The sequence below is a fragment of the Pneumocystis jirovecii genome, assembly GCF_001477535.1.
Source record: "Pneumocystis jirovecii RU7 chromosome Unknown supercont1.12, whole genome shotgun sequence".
Classification (NCBI taxonomy): Eukaryota; Fungi; Ascomycota; class Pneumocystomycetes; order Pneumocystales; family Pneumocystaceae; genus Pneumocystis; species Pneumocystis jirovecii.
In genome coordinates, this window is record NW_017264786.1 from 354,434 (window position 1) to 374,845 (window position 20,412).

Consider the following 20,412-nt stretch of genomic DNA (forward strand, 5'->3'; position numbering starts at 1 on the left):
TAATACTTTTTAAAACAATGGAGTAAGCACAAGATACGAACAGAATACCTTTTTAATTATATTTATACTCAAAACCTAAAAACATTTTATTTCGACATCAATATTCTTGAGATGAAAAAACTAAATACAACAGAAAATAAGATTTAACTGACTAAAATTAAAATATCTAAAGCTATAATCAAATAAACATGCATAATTCCTTAAGATTTATAGCATTTCCATAATTCATGAAACATTAGTCTCAGTTGCTTGATCCTGAACACTAACACCTTTTTGATATTCCTTCAAAACAATTAAAGCTTCTTCTACTTTAGCACGCAATGCAACATCATCCTCAATTCTAGTAATTGTTAAAATAATACATATACAAAAAAAATACTACAAATGTAATAATTCAGAATTATCCATTTCTAACAACATTCCTGTTATTTTTCCAGCAAAACCTGGTTCTTGCCTAGCAAAATAAATCATAATGCAATAACATATTAAACCCACTTACGCCTGAACTTTAGGATAAAGAACTTCGCCTAACATCTGTTTTTGATTTTCAGGAGAAGCGGCTGCCAAAGAAGCAGCAGTAAGTAAATCATCACTACCAACATCAATACCATCCTTAGTCCCATTTCTAGTATTAGACCCAACTCGATACATCCTCGTACTCCCTAATAGAGGACGCATAGCCATAGGCATCATCGGTCGAGATGGTATGCCTTGAGGTCGAGGAACCTGTCCTATCAAAAAGCATTAACCTCAACAAAAAACAAAAAAAGCGCTTACCAGACCTCTGAGATCTACCCTGTATTGCAAGATAGGCATTATATCCAGACATACCAGGATATATCTGAGAAATAGCTTGCCCATTAGGTTGTCCAGATTGCTGAGGAACCCAACGAGGCCTAGATGGAACCATAGCAGGTTGAGGAAACGGCATACCTCTATCAGTCATAGGACCAGCAGGCATAAAACCAGTAGGACCTTGACCATAAAACATAGGAGCACCAGGCATTCCATACTGTGGAGACATCCCTGCAGCAGCTGCCTGCTGTTGTATTCTAAGTTGATTACGAGCATTTATTTGTGACTCTAACTGGGATCGCCGAACATCTTTACGTTGAGCAAGTGCCACATATAAAGGCTTTCCAGAAACCATACGTTGATTCATTTCTGTTATTGCTTTGGTTGCTTCATCTGGTGAAGAAAAACAAACAAATCCAAAGCCTTTAGACTTTCCATTATCATCAACCATAATCTTTGCAGAAGTAATAGTTCCATAAATAGAAAACTCTTGTCGTAAACGCTCATCATCTATATCGTCATCCAAATTTTTTACAAAAAGATTTATGCCATTGTATTTATTAAGTTTATCTAATTTCGCTTGCTCATATTGCTTTCTAAGCTCTTCCTCTCGCTCGTGTTTTTTCTGAGCCCGGCATACATACAATTTACGATCTTTATATTCTGTATCATGTAACTCTTCAACAGCTCTAGCAGCATCTTCATGATTCTCATAATTTACAAATCCAAAACCGCGAGACTTTCCATTTTCATCTACGGAAAGACTCAATGAAGTAACATTTCCAAACTTTTTAAACAATTCCTCAAATTCAGCCTCGCTAATTTCAGGATCAATATTTTTCACATAAACATTCGTAAATTTTAATTTCATATCATCAAATTTGCTCTGACGGTCCTTTTTAGATACATGATGACCAACATATACCTTTTTATCATTCAAAAGCATACCATTAACATGTTTAATAGCTGCTTCTGCAGATTCAGACGTTTTGTAGTGCACAAAACCATATCCTTTAGAATTCCCAAGCTCATCAACAGCAACTTTACAGGATAGAATGCTTCCAAAAGCAGTAAAAGTATCATGTAATGCTTTATTATCAATACTAGCATCCAAGTTCTTTATAAAAACGTTCCCTGTTCCAGTTTTCCTTAAAGAAGGATCCCGTTGAGACCACATAATACGACAAGGTTTCCCTTTAATTAAAGTGTAATTAAGTTCGTCTAAAGCACGCTCTCCTGTCAAAAGATTAACTCTAGATGTCATTCAAAACTATTAATATCACACCATCACTAGAATTGTGAAAATTAACATAAGCGTAACCAAGAGACCTTCTAGTTACAGCATCTCTACATACACGGATACTTGCAACAGCACCGATATCTATATTAAATCAGAACAAATATAATTGCGTTTTTTAAGCAATTATATATACTATTAAAAAGCTCAAATAACATAGCTTCTGTTACACTTGGATCAAGCTCACCAACATACTGAAAAATTATAAGTATAAAAAATTCAAAAAACCAAGACATATACCAAAGAAGCAGAATTAGAATTGTTTTGAGAAACAGGAACTCCTGAATTGGCACCAGCACTTAGACGTGAAGGATCATCAGCCGAGCCAGCGGCTTCGGTGGGGGAAGCAATATCATCAGACCGTGCTAACTTAGACTTACTCAAGATATTCTTATTAGATGTTTCTGAAATATTTATGGGAGCGGTAGAAGAAACAGATTCAATGGCTAACAATGACATATATATAATATTCCTAGTACTTCTAAATGTTAATTTTTCTTCAATTTTCTAAAAACTTCAAAAATAATATTTTTTTATAACTTGCCAAAGAAACCGTGGAATTTAAATTTCTCACTTTTTATAATCCTTCCTGTGCTGATGATGTTAAAAGTATATTTTTTTTAAAAATAACCTTTATCTTCTTAATTATCAAGAAAATTACTCAGATCGTTTGGTTTTTTTAGATTTTTTTTTTATTTCGATTCAAAAAAAAGGTTTTCTACAATCAGTACCAAAACAACAGGACACATGAAAATTAAAAATACTGCACAAGACCTAATTTCACAATATTAAATATATAGACATGTGTTAAATATTCATACAAATATAACAAATACATAAAACTGACAACATATTAAATAGTTGTAACTATACATACCATTATTAGCATTTCAAATACAATAAAATAAAACAGTTTCTAAATAATAACTTTTTCTAAAAAATCAAGAATTTATAGAAAGCTTATCTTTCCATTCTTTGACCAAATTATGGAGATAATCAACAACTATGTCTACCTCCTTCTCCTCATAGGGAATAACACTAGAATTTCGTAAAACACATTTCCCCCATCTATTAGTTCCGCTACCCCATTTGATATTACGCGGAACCTTCCGTTCTGTAGCACAATAAATAATAGAATATGCACCATTTATAGGTGTACAAGTATGCCAAGGACTTCCCAAAAAACGTGCTATATAAAAAACAATAATCATGAAAAAAGTAGAAAAACAATTAAGATGCTCTGCCATAATATTTGTTCGACAAATCCCAGGATGACAAAGATATTGATTATAAGACAGTTTTTCATAAGTAGCAAAATGGTAAATATCCATTAAACGTTTTGAAGATTCATAAGGAAGTTTTCCATAAAAGCATTGTATATCAAGAACAGAAAATGCAGAAGGTTGACATTCTAATGATGATACCCAAATAAGACGCGATGAAGATAAAAAAAGAGAACCAAGACGCTCTTTCTAAAATTCTTTTTAATAATTTTTTTAAAATATAAAAATTACTAACTATATAAATGTATGAAAATACATTTACCTGAAAGATTAAACCAAGCTGATTTTTAGACTTAAGAGAAATGCCTTGTTTTTTCCATGATGGATATGTTATGGCATTCACAAAATTTGTAAGAATATCCCAAATAGCATGTAGCCATTTAATCCCAATAAAACCACCTATACCTGCATTAAAAACAACAATATCTAACTTCTCATATCTTCTACAAATTAAATAAAGAAAAAGAATAAAAGAAATACTTTAGTAATAAATTTTTACAAAAGGCTTCTACGCTTTCCATTTCTGAAAGATCTAACAATTCATAATATAGTTTTAATTTACGTAATGGTGCATGCATTTTTAAACGAGCTATAGTATTTTGAGCTTTCTTTTTAGTTCTACATGTAATGATAAGTGTCAAGTATTCTTCAGATTGAGCTACTGGAGTATAATAATCTATAAATTTGATTGCAGAAGCAAATCCTAATCCACTATATAAACTTAAAATCTACACGATAGAAAAATTTAAATTCAAACTAACCTATTTGCTCCTGTTATTAACAAAATTACTTCCTTCATTTTTCATAAACTAAGTAAATGTTTAAAATATTTTTTTTATTTACAAATAATACTAACTATATATTATATCAATATATATATCAATATAACTTTTAAAAAAAATTTTTTTAATCATAAAAATAATTACAAAAAACAAATTTAAAAATATTTTATATTATTTAAATAAAATTTTGTACTTTAATATTTTAAAAATGTAATTATTTAAGTTAAAAATCTTAAATCCAACAAAAAAATAGATAAATATTCAAAAATTAAAAAATTATAAACTATAGTTTTAAACTAGCCTCGAAATTCAATATTTTTCAAAAAAAAACTAAATATATAATATAAAATTAATAAAAATAAACATATTTTATTTTAGAATCCAACTCATCAAGTTAATAAAAAAGCAATATCAAAATTACTGTCGACACATTTATACATTAATATATTTCTATAAAAAATAAAATTTAAATTAATAATAATGAATCAAACTAAAATAAATAATATTTAAATATTTATATTGAATTACTTTTTAGTTATTTTTTGGAATATTAAATCTATTAATTTAATATATTAATAGTTATATATAAATAATAAAAATATTAATAACATCGTCAGTAAACATAAAATGTTTCAATACATGTCTACAATATAATATATAAACAATGAATATATATAATACAAGCTATATATAATCAGAATAATCATAATATTTATAAAATATAGCCAAAAAGAATTTCTAAAAAATTAATTTTTTATATTTTTTTATTATGTACTCTTAATTATAATTTCTATAAAAATTTCTATAATTTACTTAATCATTGATTTCTTTATTTCTTTAGTACTAAGTTTACTAGCTTCACTATTTAACCCTTGCAAGAGCATACATGCTTTACAATAATCATTACTAGACATATGTCCGCATTTTTTACAATTCCCTTGAACTGGAAGCTTTTTTTTTGCGGCATCGGAAAGCAAAAACACCTCACCAGAATGAATAATATCAATAATTGAGGAAGGCCTTAAAGATTCCAATTCTTTTATCAAAACGCGAGCAGTACCTCTAAAAGCTTCAACTAAAAAAATTAACAACCAAAAAACACAAAAGAAGCAAACCAGAATAAATACACTCAGTAGAGAAATAATCAAGCTTTTTAAAATGAGCATACCTGAAAAAATTAAAATTTTTAACAAAATTTCAATACAATATTAAATATTACATTACAATTTCTTTTTCATATGTATATTTGAATGGTTTAGATCTTTTTACTCTAGATTCTCCTGTTGTTAATATCTCTGTACAACGCCCAAGACGTGCAATATCTCCTCGTAATACTATTTAAATATAAATTTCAATAATTTTATTAAAAATGAAATTTACAATTCATAATAATTGTTTCAGCAATATCATCCGCATTATGCCCTGTAACTATATGATCAATATTCAGCATTGTAGCCCCCCTATCAAGAGCTTGTCTTCGAAACACACCACAAAATGTACCTTAAATACCATTAAAACAAAAACTTTAACAATACATATATCTACAATTATTTTTTCTACCAATATGCTCAACAATACTATCCATATTCCACCCATATATTTCATCATAACTTACAATTTTTAAAGGTATTGAATATTGAATTTGAATACGCTTAACAGTCTTCCAATAAATATCAGATGTTTAAAATAAAAAAAAAAAGAAAACCTCTAAAGCACTATCACGATACCCACGAATACCTTCATCTATAGATATCATATATAAATCCAATCCATAATCATATTTATCATTTAAAATTTTCATAATATAAGCAAGCACAGTACTATCTTTACCACCCGAAGCACAAATTCCAATTCTATCTCCTCTAGAAAACAAAGAATTAGACATAATAGTGTTATGAACTTCTGTTTCAAAAACATAATAAAAACAATCTTTACATAGTTTTTGAGAAGTTTTAGGACGCTACTATAGTTTAAAAAAAGAATTTAAATCAATTCAAGCAAACTTTAAGAGATGGACGATTCAAAAAACACAACTCACACAATTGTCTAGAACGAACAACTTTAAAAGTTTCTTTAAATACCATCAAATTTATAATAATTTAAAATTTGCGTCGGATGTAAAATATAATATATATATATAAAATACAATTTAACAATTCTCAAAAACAAAAAATATAATAATGACAATAAAACTATATAAAACCTTGTAAGTCCATATAACTATATATTAATTATATATATATCCTAAATTTAAAAATAAACTAAAAATATTAAACATTTTTAAATGCAAATATTAAACAATAAATCTAAATCATAAAAACAATTTTTTATTTCATGTATATTCAAAATAATATAACTACAGTAATAATAATAAGAATCTATTTTAATTCCGAAAAAATTTTATTGGCAGAACAATTACCAATACAATGCATCCTATATAAAAAAGTTAAAAACAAAACAAAACAAAACAAAAAAACTACATATGGAACATTTCTTCTAACAAAAAAATTAATAAAATACCCAACGTATAAAAACACATACCAACGCAATTTTCATTATCTATTTTTCCCCCCTCAGCTTCTTCAATAACTGAAATAATACGCTTTTGACATTCATCATAATGGTGCTTTAAAAGTGCACATTTCTTGGTATTTAAACATTCTACCAATCCAAATTAACTCATTAAATATATAACTCCTGAATTAAAAAAATCAGATATACCTTCTTGAATTAATGGCATACTATCCTCAGGATCTTTCTCATCACCATCACTATCATCGTCATTACCGTTATAGTTCTCTTTTTCTTTATCCTCCTGATTATTTGAGCTCTCTATTTTATAATCACTTTCTTCTGCAGATACAAATAAAGGAAAAGACATTATATCAGAAATCCATATTTTCAATTTCAAAATATTCTAAAAACATTAACATATTTAACACTTTTCTTGAATTCTATACCTCCATTTATTCAATTTACAGAATTTTGATCATTTATCTAATTCTTTTGTAAAAACTTCTATTACAACCCTAACCCTTTATAAAAATAATTTCTAAAGAAAAATAAGGTAAAAAACATCCTTATCAAAAAGTATTTTCAAAAAAAAATAAAAAATTTTTGTATAAAAAAAATAAAACTCCCGTAATTTTTAAAAAAAGCGCAATTTACATATTCTATTATTAATCCATTAATTATAAAAATTTAGAAATATGACTCAAAATTATTATACATATTTATTAAAAATCTTTGATCATATCTAAAGATTTATTTATATATTGAAAATAAAGCTATAATGTTTTTAACTTTAAAATTCTAATAAAAACCTTTTACTATTAATAAATACAAAACGACCTTTTTACAAATATATAATATTATTTTTCAAATAAACATTATTATCATAAAATTGTACAATTCAAATATCCATAATAAATATAATCTAAAAAGCTAATTTAAAAACTCATAAACCTACTATATAATAATCAAGTAAACATCATATATTAGCATATATTAAAAATTTGAAATAAATCTAAATGAATTATAACCCAGATGAAAACATATAAACAATTATATCGTGATAAATACTAACTATAACACCTAAAATATACATACACTTTACTAAAAACTCTAAAACATTTTTAAAAATAATCTTAAATAAAAAAAATATTGTTTAAAACCAAAATACTATAAACCAAAACTCTAACACTATAGCAATTTTACTTATTAATAATATCTTCATAATTAGGGGGTACATCTCGAATACTATTATCAGAAGAACTAATTATATCATTTGTAATAATCTGAGAAGTATTAGACTGAAAAAAACTATCATGGAGCCGATATGCAGGAAGTTCCTCCAGATGCTGAACACAGTATGGATCATTATTATTTTCATGAAGTCTAGATTGAACATCAGAAAACTTTGTTGCAAAATCAAATCCTCCTCCTTCTTTAAAAATAAATTTTACCTAAAAACATTAGATAAACAATAAAAAAAGCTTTACAACTAAAGCAACAGATGGAAGACCGCCTTGCAATACAGGATACACAGTAGCTTGATAATAATTGGGAGAAAACCATGCTAATAACTATAAATAAAAATAAAAATATTTCAAAAAACAAACGCTGGATAAAACTGCCATCTTTAAATTTATTAAGAGGACATACAAAATTTTTAAAACTAGATGTAATATGAGACGGAAAATAAATAATCTATAAAACTAATTAATATAATTTTTATATAAAAATATTTCCGAAAAGCTACCCTCTGATTAGAAAGATATAATCTTCCAGAAGAAGAGAAATGCGTTTTATTAATTATATGATTTGCTGGATATCCATTACCACATTCTAATGCAAACCCAACTTTATTTCGACTAAAAAAAAATTGCTCAAATGGTAATAAAATAAATTCGTTTTCCGGATTAATATCAATAGAATTAACAGACATCCTTAAAAATAAATACTTCAATAAAACCTTCACAACTTCAGTATCTTTCCCAATATTTATAAAGTTCTTAAATCTAAAAACGATAAATTTTAGGTGAATGCGATTTCAGAATTTAAGAATAAACATAAAACTTCTTTTTTTTTATTTTTAAAAATACTTATTTAATTTCATGTATAAAAAATCAAAATTAGAAGTTTATATTTAAAATCATTAATCATATTATATATTAAAAATATCCTTAAAAATTAACATATCTCAATTATTTTAAAGAGTTTTTTTAGTCAACAGAAAATCAAGAATATTCAATTTTATTTATAACAAAACATGAATTATATTTTTTTCAAAATAACAATAGTAATATATTATGATAAATATCAAAATCATGAAAATAAAAATACAATTAAAACAGCTTCTTTATGAATTTCAAGATAGTCATTTAAGAACTTTCCTTATAAAGTAAATTACATAAATCGAATTCTAAAAATCTTTAAAAAATTCTTCAAAACCTTACATCATTAATAAAGATTAAAATTTAAACTATATTAAAAAATCTAATCTTATATTCACATGCAAACATATATAAAGTTCAAAACGGTAGAATTTTCAAAACTAATAAAAACTAATACAAAGCATTAAAAAAAAATTAAATAATTGTCTATAAATAGACAATTATTATCAATTATATCTAATAATTAGTTTGAAATATGTATAAATGTTCCGAGTTAACTGAATCAAATTCTTCAAATAATAATAATCCAATATTAGAATCAAAAAATAATCATAAACGAACATTTTTATACCAAGAATTATTACCTTATAAAGTGCAAAGTGAAGAAAAGCAACTAGAAAATCTTAATGAAATCATTAAAAATATTTATATCAGCTTAGCAGCCAATGATTTTTTCAAAGCAAGCATATTTTCAAAAGAACTCAGTAACTGGCTTAATTTAAAATTTGACTTACCTTCCCAAATTCGAACAAAACTTGTTAACGTCTATTACGAACTTTGCACTACTCAGGGGATTGCACCAGGCCCCCAAAAAAAATTTGAATCACTCTTTTTATCTCTAACTAAGTACATCTTTATTATATTCTGTTTTCAATTTACATATATTCTAGACGACATTACTACCTTTCTATTCATGATATATCTCTTGATTGGAGACCAGCGTTTTTAGTTCTTAAAAGAATAATGTTTCCAAATGACGAAACCTCTATCAAAGCTAGACCTGGATTAAGTCTTGATAATATAAGCATCATTCCTATTATTAAAAATGCTCGCCTGTATTTTCCTTCTGAGGAAATACCAAACATATTCAATGAACTTTTGCCCCTAGTAAGTCTATTTTTTAAGATATTTATTAACTTATAATGAAAGTTTAACACATCTATTATTTCCGATGCATTCATTGTTGCAGGGATGCTTAATCTTTTCTTACCTTGTCATCCTCCTTTAAAAAATGATCCTAAATTAGACCCAGAATATTGGCTTCCTTGTAATTATTCTATTTTTTTTTAATATTTATTAATTGTAACTAAAGCAATTTTCCATTTATGGTTACTTGTTTCAAATTCAAACTATTATGATTTTATATTCCTTGATCTTTTAGGAAGACTTGCAAAAGAAAGTCTTCCAGCATCAACACGTTCGGCCTGTCTTTTTACAAATAATCAATTATCACATATTTTCACTACTATTCTTCGACTATTTGATATTCCTGTAGGAAATATAAAAAGTCTTGTACCAAATAATTTCGATTCACAATTAGGAATTGTATCTATCTTACAACAAAAAAGTTTTACCAAAGAAGCAGCAAAACTAATTATATATTCTATTTCGCCATTATGTATTACTAGAAAAAAAAGGACTAAAGTGCTTTTACGCCTTAAAATCCTCCTACAAAGCATAGAAACATATTTTCATCCATTAAATCATGGACCATGGAGCATAAATCTTGCAAAATTTTTATATAATCTTTCTAATTATTTTGTGGGTAGATGGAATAAAGAAAGTAATAAAGAACTTGAAATTTTACAAGAAAAAAAATTAAATCTACAAATTCGAAAAGAATTTGTTTTAGCACTGAGAAAAGTAACATTTATGACTATTTATAGTCGAAATTCAGAAGTAATGGGTAATTTATCTATTTTTGTTTTCTAATTTAACTCTTATAAAGAGCAATCGCAAATGACTCTGCAAAAATTAGCCTATTTAGAACCTTCACTAATTCTTCCTGGCATTTTAAGACGAATATATCCTTCTTTAACAGGTCTTGTTGAAACACATCGTACAATTTCATCTCTTCGAAGCCTGTGTGTTCTTGCACCTATTATTTCTAGCACAAGTGTATTTAGAAATTACTTAACAAACCTTCTTAGTTTAGTTTTACCTGGAATTGATGCAAATGACTTGGACAAAACAATACATAGTCTAATATTTATTTCAAGAGTTGCCCAAAACGTGCCTTTCCATGATTTAGCAGGAGACGAGAATGGCAAGATTGCTCTAAACTGGATCGAAAATGAATTAAACAAATTCGATAATATGATTAATGATGATGATTATCTTTTAGAAAATTGCAATAACAATGATTATGAAATAAATACATACATTAATAACAATATAGTTGCTAAATCATCAACAGCATTTTTTCGAGAATTCATCTTAGCATTTTTAGACCGTTTATTTATATTATTTGAGAATTTTTCAGATGAAGCTTCTTTGAAAACCAAATCAATTGAAAATAATGTCATCGAAATATTGCCTTCAACATTAACATATTTTTTTGCATCATTATCAGATGATTTTTTTAAGTTAGCACTAGAAAAAATCATTAACTTTGTTTCGAATAATGTGATTTATCAATCAATACACGCTGTAAGTTTTCTTTGCAATTCTTGCGCATTAAGAAATCCTAAATTATTCTTTCAAAAACTGTTTCCTATTCTTAAAGCAAACATACTTTTTGAAATAAAAAATAATGGCGCGGGTTCAACTAGAAACGCAAGTATTGATGTTCATCCTAGAGATAAAACATTATTATGGAATTTACAAATACTCTCGACATCTATTAATGGCTCAGGGGAGATTTTAATCCAATATAAAGAAGACTTAACAGAAATACTCGATATTTTAGTTGAAAAATCTCGGGGGAATATAATTACACATGTTGGTATTTTTTTTTCACTAATATTATCAAATTTTACTACAATATATCCAATAAATAGGCAAATGTTTGAATTTAATACAGAAGATTACGAAAATATCCAACCAGATAACTGGGCTATCAAAACCAATTCAAAAAATCTTAACATACAATGGCATGTTCCTTCAGAAGAAGAAATAACTTTTTCTGTAGACCTATTTACTCATCAGTGTAATAAGATTTTAGAAAGCTTATCATATTTAGTGAAAACATACAATAAATCAACATTTAAGACAGGAAAAGAGTGGTCAGATAGTGTTGTGAAATATTTATCTTACTTGAAAAGAGCTCTTTTAGGAATAGCATCTCTTTTTGACTCCAATAGCAAAATAGAAAATGAAGCTTCAGAAAACAAGTATATTCTCTAATTTTTAAAATATAACTAAACTCTTTAGCGAAAATTATAAAATTAAATATAGATATCCATCTGGTTATTTTTTTGAAAACAAAAAAAACGATCTAAGGTATATTCAAATCTTACAAATAAAAAAAAAAATAGGAAATACTTTGCATAATATACATATTTTTTTAACAAATTATCACAATGATGATATTCAGTGTTTTAAGTCTTTAATTTCAACGTTAAAAACTTGGCTTTTAGATGTTTTATATTGTCAAACTACAGATCTACTAGATAGTCTAATTCGTTCATATACAGATGATATACAACCATATAAGATCAACGGTCTTCGAAAAAAATACCCCCGAGCATTGCTAAGTGAATATTCCTATTTTATATAAATAATGTCTCATTGTTTAGTAAAAAGAGCAGAAATTTATCATGTAACTAGGATAAAATTTAATGCAAAACATAGGAACATGACATCCTTAGATACTATATTACTTAAAGATCTTGTTAGTTCCTGTTTAAGTTTCTATTCAGAAATTCGACAACATGCACAAAACGCACTAAATATTGCAGCAAAAGTTATAACTAATTCCCAAAACATCATTATTCTTCCTTTATTAAATGCTATGTTATCATCAGATATCGAAATTTTAAAAGGAGCAACTTACTCTTTATGTACATTAAAACATCTAAAACATATTGTTATTAATAATTGGGATTTTATACCTAGATTTATTTATGGTTTAATTCATTTAACAAAATTCGATAGAGTAATTTTCTCTAGCATTTTTTTAAAAAAAACTTATATATATAGTTTTCACTTAAAAAAATATTCGATAAGGCATATATAGACTTTATTGTTACTTTTAAATTACACTCAAGAGTTATATTATATGAAAAGAAATTTCTTAACTTAATAAAACCTACAGATAATATAAATACGGAAATTATAGCTTTATCTAAGGATGTAGATAAAAAACATATATATATATATAATGAAATTAAAAATTTGGTAATTCTTTTAAACAAAGGAATAAAATTAATGCTAATTAGCGTCATGAATTAATTAACATAATAAAAAATACTCACTGGCGAACATCTGCTATGATTGGTTAGTTGTTTATTCTATCACTCATATTACTAATATAAACAGGAACTGGATTAATTGGGATTTTAGTAAATGTAGAAAATCCTCCTGACAGTATATTGGTTTCATCAGTTATTCAAGAATCCATTAACGATCATCCATTACTTAGGTCTCTTTATATAGCATCTTTAACATCTGTATATTAAATCAACAATTATTAGTATCAACCTAATACTTTGTTAGTTTCTATCAATTCTTTGGCAGCACGGTCTTACCAATGGAAATTTAAAAGCTATTTTGCTAGAAGAAATGCAAATACCAACTAAAATATTTCATTACGTAAATCTTAATGAACAAAATGTTGAAGTTTATACTAAAGAATTTCTTTTTAATTTTTCCAATCCTGTAGAAGAGTAAGCATATATTTAAAATTATAAAAAATTGATTTCTCATTATAGCTATTTTATTGATTCACTTCAATATGGATGGTTAATATGGCCAAAAAAATATCCTGTATATGTTATTAGAAAAGAATTACAATTACTGCAACCAGACCCTTTTACTGAGAAAACTTTTGATAGCATAAATCATCTTTTTTCTGAAGCATGGTTTGAAGTTTTTTTTAATCATTTAAAACAAGAATCTCGTCAAAATTTTCCAAAATTTAGAATCATTATAGCTGTTTTTATAAAATTTTTATTTCAGATGATAAAAAATATACCTTGTTATATAACACTAAACAATCTAAAACAAAAAATTGAACAATTATGTATTCCAGAAAACGATAAATACAAAATACGAGCAGGCTCCGAAATTTTATCTGGCTTAGTTGCATCTTTAAAGTATGAATCTGTAGAATATTGCAATCAAACCTGGGAATGGATATTACCTATAGTTAAGAAAAATTTTGAAAATATAACACCAGAAACATTAAATTTTTGGTTGAATTTTGTTAAATTTTGTTTCGTATGTTTCTTAAATTTTATTTTGATATCTAAAATAAAATAGTCTGAAAAAGATCCTCGAAGATCTTGGTCTTTTTTTAAAATGCTTATATCATTTCGCTTGGATAAAAAATCAAGCTTAGCATTTAAAGTAAAAATGCATAACTTTTAATTTATATTAATTTTTCTAATATATTAAAGGAAAGTGCAAAAATAGCGCTTTTAAGAAAAGCCATTAAACATTGTGGATGGCACTTTCAATTTACAAATCCAATTATAGAAAATCTCTTATATCACCTTGATCATCCATTTAACAGTGTAAGAAACGAAATAGCAAAAACTTTAAGTATCATTGCAAGTTTTGAATACCACGAATCTTTCTGTAATGTAGAATCTTTTATAGAATATCAATATCAAAATCGAAATTCTTACCTAACGATTCCTTATATATCATCAAACCATCTTAAAGATATTGTGAAAAAAATATTTTCTCAACTAAAAAGCTGGAAATCAAAATATATACTTAAATCAGATTCACTTTCATATATCTCTGGTTGCAAAACAATACTTTCCTGGCTCAAATATTCTTTAAATAGTCCAGAACATGCTCTTATTGTACCACACATTCCGAAAACCATACTGCCAGAAATCATATTTATGCTAGATGTCAAAGAGGATCCAGAATTATTATCATCAGTACATCAAGTTTTACAACAAATAGGAAACATTTGTTTCCCATCATACTTGTTACGCCCTATGACCAACTCGATTATTAAAATTATGACATCATCGGAAAATTGGCACCATAAACTTAATGTATTTCCACTTCTACAATCATTTTTTTTCAGAAATTTATTTACTCTTCACCAAAATTGCCATAAAAAACTTCTAAAAGAAATCAAACTACTTTTACAGGATCCCCAAATTGAAGTTAGACTAAGTGCTGCTTCAACTCTTACAGGAATGATACAGTGCGCAAGAAATACTAGTAAAACTGATATATCACAGCTTTTAAAACAATTTTCAGATCTTTTAACAGATAATCCTTTGCAAAAAAATTGCGCAACATTAACTGTTATATCTCGTCACGCAGCCGTACTGGGTCTTTCAGCTCTTGTAATGGCTTTTCCATATGATACTCCAGAACCATGGATTCCTCCTGTTGTTTCCCGTTTAGCAAGAATAGGATTAGATCCTCATCCAATTGGAAGCACTGTAAGAAAATTTGTAGCAGACTTTAAAAAAACACATTCAGATACATGGGATATGGATCAAAAAACATTTACAAAAGACGAACTTGATGATTTATCAGAACTTTCTTCACATAATTATTTTACCTAATTTTAATTTACAATTACTTAAATTTTTTTATCTACAGACTATTACTTAAAAACAGACAAAAATATCTTATAATATTCTTTACCATATGTATTAACTATATTCATTTAACTATACATTTTTCCATAATTTAATATTTAAAAAATCAACATCGGATTTTATAAATTTCACGTTAATCCATAATTTTTAATAAATCAGAAACCAAAAATATTCCATAAATTATTTATTAATTTTACTGTTATAATACATTCGAAACAATTCTATTATAAAAAATATTTGAATTAATATCAATATTAAAAATGTCACATTTAAGCGATCGACAACGAGAAGAACTGTAAGACTTTTTATCCTTATGACTTTTATAAATACATTGAAATCTTACAATAGTTGGCAGTTACAAAGCTCTTTTATCTTATTTTTCAAAATCAGAATTTCCTAAAACATTTTTGACTTTTAAATCTGAATTATCTAATAAAGGAATTAATATTGATATTAATGAGGAAAATGAGCATAAATATGATAAACTTTTAGAAAAAAAATGGTCAAGTGTAATTAGATTGCAAAAAAAAGTATGAATGTTTTTTTTTTAAATATAATTTTTAATTTATTTTAGATTATGGACTTAGAAACACAACTGCACACAGCACAAACGGAACTATCTACTATACCATCTGATAAAAATTATTCTGAAGACATATCATACTGGATCCCACGCGCTCCAGCAAGACATACTTTAACAGGTCATAGACAATCAATAACATCTGTTGCCTTTCATCCAGTTTTTACTATTCTTGCTAGTGCAGCAGAAGATTCCACAATAAAAATCTGGGACTGGGAAACAGGGGATTTCGAGCGGACTTTAAAAGGGCATACAAAAGCAGTTCTTGATATTGATTTTAATGCATTTTCTGATTCAAATTATCTTGTGTCTTGTTCATCTGATTTAACAATAAAACTATGGGACTCTGAAAATGACTATAAAAACATAAAAACTTTTTATGGCCATGATCATTCTATATCTTCTGTAAAATTTCTTCCACCTAGTGGTGACCGAATTGTTAGTGTTTCAAGAGATAGAAATATAAAAATTTGGGAAATATCAACAGGATTTTGTACAAAAACTATTTCTAGTGCTCATATTGATTGGATAAGAACAATTTGTCCATCTGATGATGGAAAATTGCTACTTTCAGCAGGAAATGACCGAGTAAATATAATTATAAGCATTATTTTCCCTAACATTTATTATTAGATAGCAAAAATATTTGATGTTTATGATGGTGAATGTAAGTTAGAATTTCAAGGGCATGAACATGTTATAGAATGTGCAATTTTTGCTCCTAACTCAGCATTTAAATTTCTTACAGAACTCTCAGGTATTCATCTTTCAAAAAATTCTACAGGTTATATAGCAACAGGGTCCCGAGATAAAACAATAAAGCTTTGGGGATGTCAGACCGGGCAAATGATTAAAACCTTATCAGGTCATGATAATTGGCTCAGAGCACTTGTATTCCATCCATCTGGTAGATACTTAATAAGTGCATCTGATGATAAAACTATACGATGCTGGGACCTAAGTCAAAGTGGCAAATGTACTCGAATAATAAAGGAAGCACACTCTCATTTTATAAGTTGTTTGCGCTGCACACCTAATCTTCTGAAATATTCTACTACGAATAAATCAAATAAAGTTTCTAACAAATCATCCAATTCTAAAAAAATTGCAATAGCCAGCGGAGGTGTCGACTTAGTAATACGAATATGGATGCCATAATACCAGAATTCATATAAAATTAAAGTTTTAATAATTTCTTTATTTTACTAATATATTCACAATTAAATATATTTAACATTATTTTCAAAATAAAAATGTTCATATTTGAATGAATTCTTACAAAAAAATCAATGAATAAAATACCTCTAAAGCTGCATATACAATAATATACTTTATTTCATAAACATATATTATACAACCTAAAACAATATTATGTTTTAACTATAATATCAATATCAACTATACTGTAAAAGATAAGAATTAAAACATATACAGTCTAATATATTATAACAATGCCACATTATATTATCAACTTAATGTCGCATATCGGCCCGCTTCATTTGTTCTATTCTTTCTTTTAAACGAGCAGTTAAGTCAGCTGCAGTATCCCAACATGAAATACTATCACTTTTATCAAAAAATGCATTAGAATACCCAAAAGAACCTGACGAAGAAAAACCATTACTATATTTACTAAGAGCAGAAAATTTCAAATGACTATTCTCTTTTTCAATATAAGAGCAGGAATTAGTAGTCGAAACATCTGTTTGTTGATCATTCTGTTTTAGAGAATCGTTATTACTTAAATCATCTATATTTGAAGAATGATTCTCATTTTTATCGTCATTTAACGTAAAGTTTTGCAAATTAATCGACCTATTAGAAATATTCAAACGACTTTGATCCAATTCCTTACGCAATAATAACAATTGTGATTTCATCATATCTATTTCATTCCTTGCTCTAACAAGTTGTATTTCTTTTGCTTTTATTTGTAAAACATCTCTTGTATGATCATCAGTTAACTGAGCATTCTAAAACAAATTAATAAAAATATATTCAGAGATCAAACACCTCTAACCTTCAATTGAAGAGAATTTATTTCATCTAAAAGAGTTTTCTTTTCAAATATTTCCTTTTGCAACCTTTCATCAAGCTTTGATTTCTCTCTTCTTAATTCTTCTAATTCTTGTCTATCTAGAATAGAAAAATTACTAGAATCAGTAGTTTTCCCTACTAACTTAATAGGAGTTTGTGATGGAGAATTTACACTTTTAAATACTTTTAATGAATTATCATTAATAATATTATTAGTTGTATTTTTTGAAGATAGAGACCCAAATGACGACAATTTTGAATCAGGTCTAGTTCCTAAACGATTTGCATTAACAGAAGAACAATATCTTGAAGAAAATGATTTTGAAGTTTGTAAATCATTCCGTTTAGAAGATAAAGGTTTAATTAAGATTTTCTTAGTTTCATTAGACTAAACATATTAAAAACACAAGAAAACAAAATAATGACTTACAGATACAGTTTTAGAAACCAATTTTGTAGAAACATTAGATTTATTCAACTTAAGATCGCTATAGAAAGAATGTTTAGAATTTTCATATTTTAATTTAACGTCCGCCAATTCAAAATATTCTTTAATTTTAGCTTTACGTAACTCATCAATATCATTTAAAATAGAACTCATTTGATGCTCTCCAACAATTTTCATTAATGTCCCCATAACTTCTGCACTAGAATTTCGCACAGGTTCAAAAGTATCAATCAGTAATATTTTGCATAACTCAACTATTGATTTAATTTCTGAAGTTTTTGGATAAATACACGTAGATTTTAAGCAACGAACAAGAAAAAGAAGAATTTCTGATCTTATTTGAGGATTTTTATGTTTTAAAAACTCTAAAATATCATCAAAAACATCACTCAATGACGTCTACATTCATTAATAAAGTTAAATTTAACAAAAAAACTAACAGAATCAAAAATTGCATCCATTGCATTTGATAATGCTTCTATAACTGCAGCTTTCCTTTCTTTAAGCTTCTCCATAATCGGAACAAGTACAATTGATTTATATTTAGCAAAACCTTTTCTTAACCCTCGTGCAAAAGCTTCGACACAATTACTAGCAACAATTGTAACAGATATATTCACATCTTTTATGCTTTTAGCCAATAAGCGAATAATATCATTATAATCATCTTCTAGTATTCTAGAAACTTTACACACAGAGTAAAGAACATCTAATGCATCTTTTCTATCTTTCCATTTTGTAGACATAAGTTGATCACTGAAATCTTTTGGTATTTTATTCAAAATACTAACAGGCTCTATGGAATCAAAAAAATCACTACTCTTGACTTCATTATTTGGAAATACTATAACAATATTAATAAAATAAATAAAAACATAAAAATAATTAACCTTCAGAAGAATCTTCTAATAAAGCTTGTTGACTTCTAAGATACCTTTCTTGAGAAACTTTCCCAACTTCTACTCCTTCAAAAAAAGACTCAAGTTCTTTAACTTGAACAGGTTTAAGTTCAGTAAACAGGCTAGATTTAATTATATCACCAAGCCATGAATATAAAACGACTGCAAGTTCGATAGCTTCTTTTCGGACACTATTATCACTATGAGCGAAAAGTTTAGGCAAAATTTTAAGAACAGGCTTCGGATTGACAGTTTTAGCACCAAATAAACGATATATTTCTTTTATAATATTCACAGTCGCAGCCACTAATTTCGGAAATTTAGCACTAAGACTAGGGAGTAAATCATCTAAAACAGGATCAGGAGAATCAAGTTCTACATATAAAAGAAGAACATCTATAGATCTTTGTTTTGTTACAACGCGTGTACTAGTTAGGCATTTTTCAACGATACATGGTATAACAGTACTTCTTGTCCTAAAAATATACAAATAATTAAGAACAAGATTCAATAAAAAAAGAAATATACCTTATACAAGCTTCTTTTCCACAAAATTCAAGAAAATCTTTTAAGGCATTAATACCTGCTTCTTGAGCAAATACATTGGAATCAGTAGAAATTTTTTTCCATAAACCAACATCAAGTAAAAATGAACGAAAAAGAGGATCTTGATCTGACATAGAAGCTGAAAAAAGTTTTGACATTTCTTCATAAGCTCCAAGTCGAACCTTCCATGTCTGTTTTTCTCATTATTAATAAAACCAACAATTTTAGAAAATCATGAAATACTTTATGTACTGCTCGTTCTAAAAGAGATAGAGATGAATAATCTTCCTGTTCTGTCATTTCTGCTTATATTTTAAATAATTTATGTTATTTTG

The 20,412-nt window shown here is 26.9% G+C and overlaps 8 protein-coding genes across 8 annotated transcripts; 2 read left to right on the plus strand and 6 right to left on the minus strand.

Annotated features, from left to right (window-relative positions):
• Positions 1-225: 225 nt before the first annotated feature.
• Positions 226-2,981, minus strand: T551_02764 (polyadenylate-binding protein; the record flags this gene model as incomplete). Its single annotated transcript, XM_018375027.1, has 8 exons — positions 226-340; positions 383-454; positions 500-731; positions 778-2,031; positions 2,081-2,176; positions 2,229-2,286; positions 2,333-2,599; positions 2,970-2,981. 8 exons carry the CDS (start codon positions 2,979-2,981, stop codon positions 226-228), a joined length of 2,106 nt encoding a protein of 701 aa, XP_018228907.1.
• A 52-nt stretch (positions 2,982-3,033) lies between these two features.
• Positions 3,034-4,174, minus strand: T551_02765 (3-keto-steroid reductase; the record flags this gene model as incomplete). The annotated part of the gene is made up of 4 exons (XM_018375028.1): positions 3,034-3,564; positions 3,611-3,815; positions 3,856-4,086; positions 4,137-4,174. The coding sequence occupies 4 exons, from the start codon at positions 4,172-4,174 to the stop codon at positions 3,034-3,036; spliced, it is 1,005 nt and encodes a 334-aa protein (XP_018228908.1).
• Positions 4,175-4,966: 792 nt separating this feature from the next.
• T551_02766 (cytoplasmic tRNA 2-thiolation protein 1) lies at positions 4,967-6,241 on the minus strand (the record flags this gene model as incomplete). The annotated part of the gene is made up of 7 exons (XM_018375029.1): positions 4,967-5,232; positions 5,273-5,325; positions 5,377-5,491; positions 5,538-5,657; positions 5,703-5,817; positions 5,863-6,117; positions 6,161-6,241. The coding sequence occupies 7 exons, from the start codon at positions 6,239-6,241 to the stop codon at positions 4,967-4,969; spliced, it is 1,005 nt and encodes a 334-aa protein (XP_018228909.1).
• A 294-nt stretch (positions 6,242-6,535) lies between these two features.
• On the minus strand, positions 6,536-7,123 carry T551_02767 (uncharacterized protein; the record flags this gene model as incomplete). Its single annotated transcript, XM_018375030.1, has 5 exons — positions 6,536-6,590; positions 6,638-6,653; positions 6,699-6,818; positions 6,879-7,074; positions 7,118-7,123. 5 exons carry the CDS (start codon positions 7,121-7,123, stop codon positions 6,536-6,538), a joined length of 393 nt encoding a protein of 130 aa, XP_018228910.1.
• Positions 7,124-7,870: 747 nt separating this feature from the next.
• On the minus strand, positions 7,871-8,604 carry T551_02768 (uncharacterized protein; the record flags this gene model as incomplete). The annotated part of the gene is made up of 4 exons (XM_018375031.1): positions 7,871-8,122; positions 8,159-8,235; positions 8,279-8,366; positions 8,419-8,604. 4 exons carry the CDS (start codon positions 8,602-8,604, stop codon positions 7,871-7,873), a joined length of 603 nt encoding a protein of 200 aa, XP_018228911.1.
• Positions 8,605-9,308: 704 nt separating this feature from the next.
• On the plus strand, positions 9,309-15,531 carry T551_02769 (uncharacterized protein; the record flags this gene model as incomplete). Its single annotated transcript, XM_018375032.1, has 14 exons — positions 9,309-9,679; positions 9,724-9,940; positions 9,983-10,100; positions 10,146-10,739; positions 10,782-12,165; positions 12,206-12,528; positions 12,571-12,929; positions 12,974-13,171; positions 13,213-13,270; positions 13,313-13,443; positions 13,490-13,659; positions 13,705-14,212; positions 14,255-14,341; positions 14,392-15,531. The coding sequence occupies 14 exons, from the start codon at positions 9,309-9,311 to the stop codon at positions 15,529-15,531; spliced, it is 5,658 nt and encodes a 1,885-aa protein (XP_018228912.1).
• A 296-nt stretch (positions 15,532-15,827) lies between these two features.
• T551_02770 (uncharacterized protein) lies at positions 15,828-17,305 on the plus strand (the record flags this gene model as incomplete). The annotated part of the gene is made up of 4 exons (XM_018375033.1): positions 15,828-15,862; positions 15,923-16,097; positions 16,142-16,735; positions 16,781-17,305. 4 exons carry the CDS (start codon positions 15,828-15,830, stop codon positions 17,303-17,305), a joined length of 1,329 nt encoding a protein of 442 aa, XP_018228913.1.
• Positions 17,306-17,619: 314 nt separating this feature from the next.
• T551_02771 (uncharacterized protein) lies at positions 17,620-20,377 on the minus strand (the record flags this gene model as incomplete). The annotated part of the gene is made up of 7 exons (XM_018375034.1): positions 17,620-18,120; positions 18,168-18,572; positions 18,615-19,031; positions 19,073-19,476; positions 19,523-20,007; positions 20,060-20,268; positions 20,321-20,377. The coding sequence occupies 7 exons, from the start codon at positions 20,375-20,377 to the stop codon at positions 17,620-17,622; spliced, it is 2,478 nt and encodes an 825-aa protein (XP_018228914.1).
• Positions 20,378-20,412: the final 35 nt, after the last annotated feature.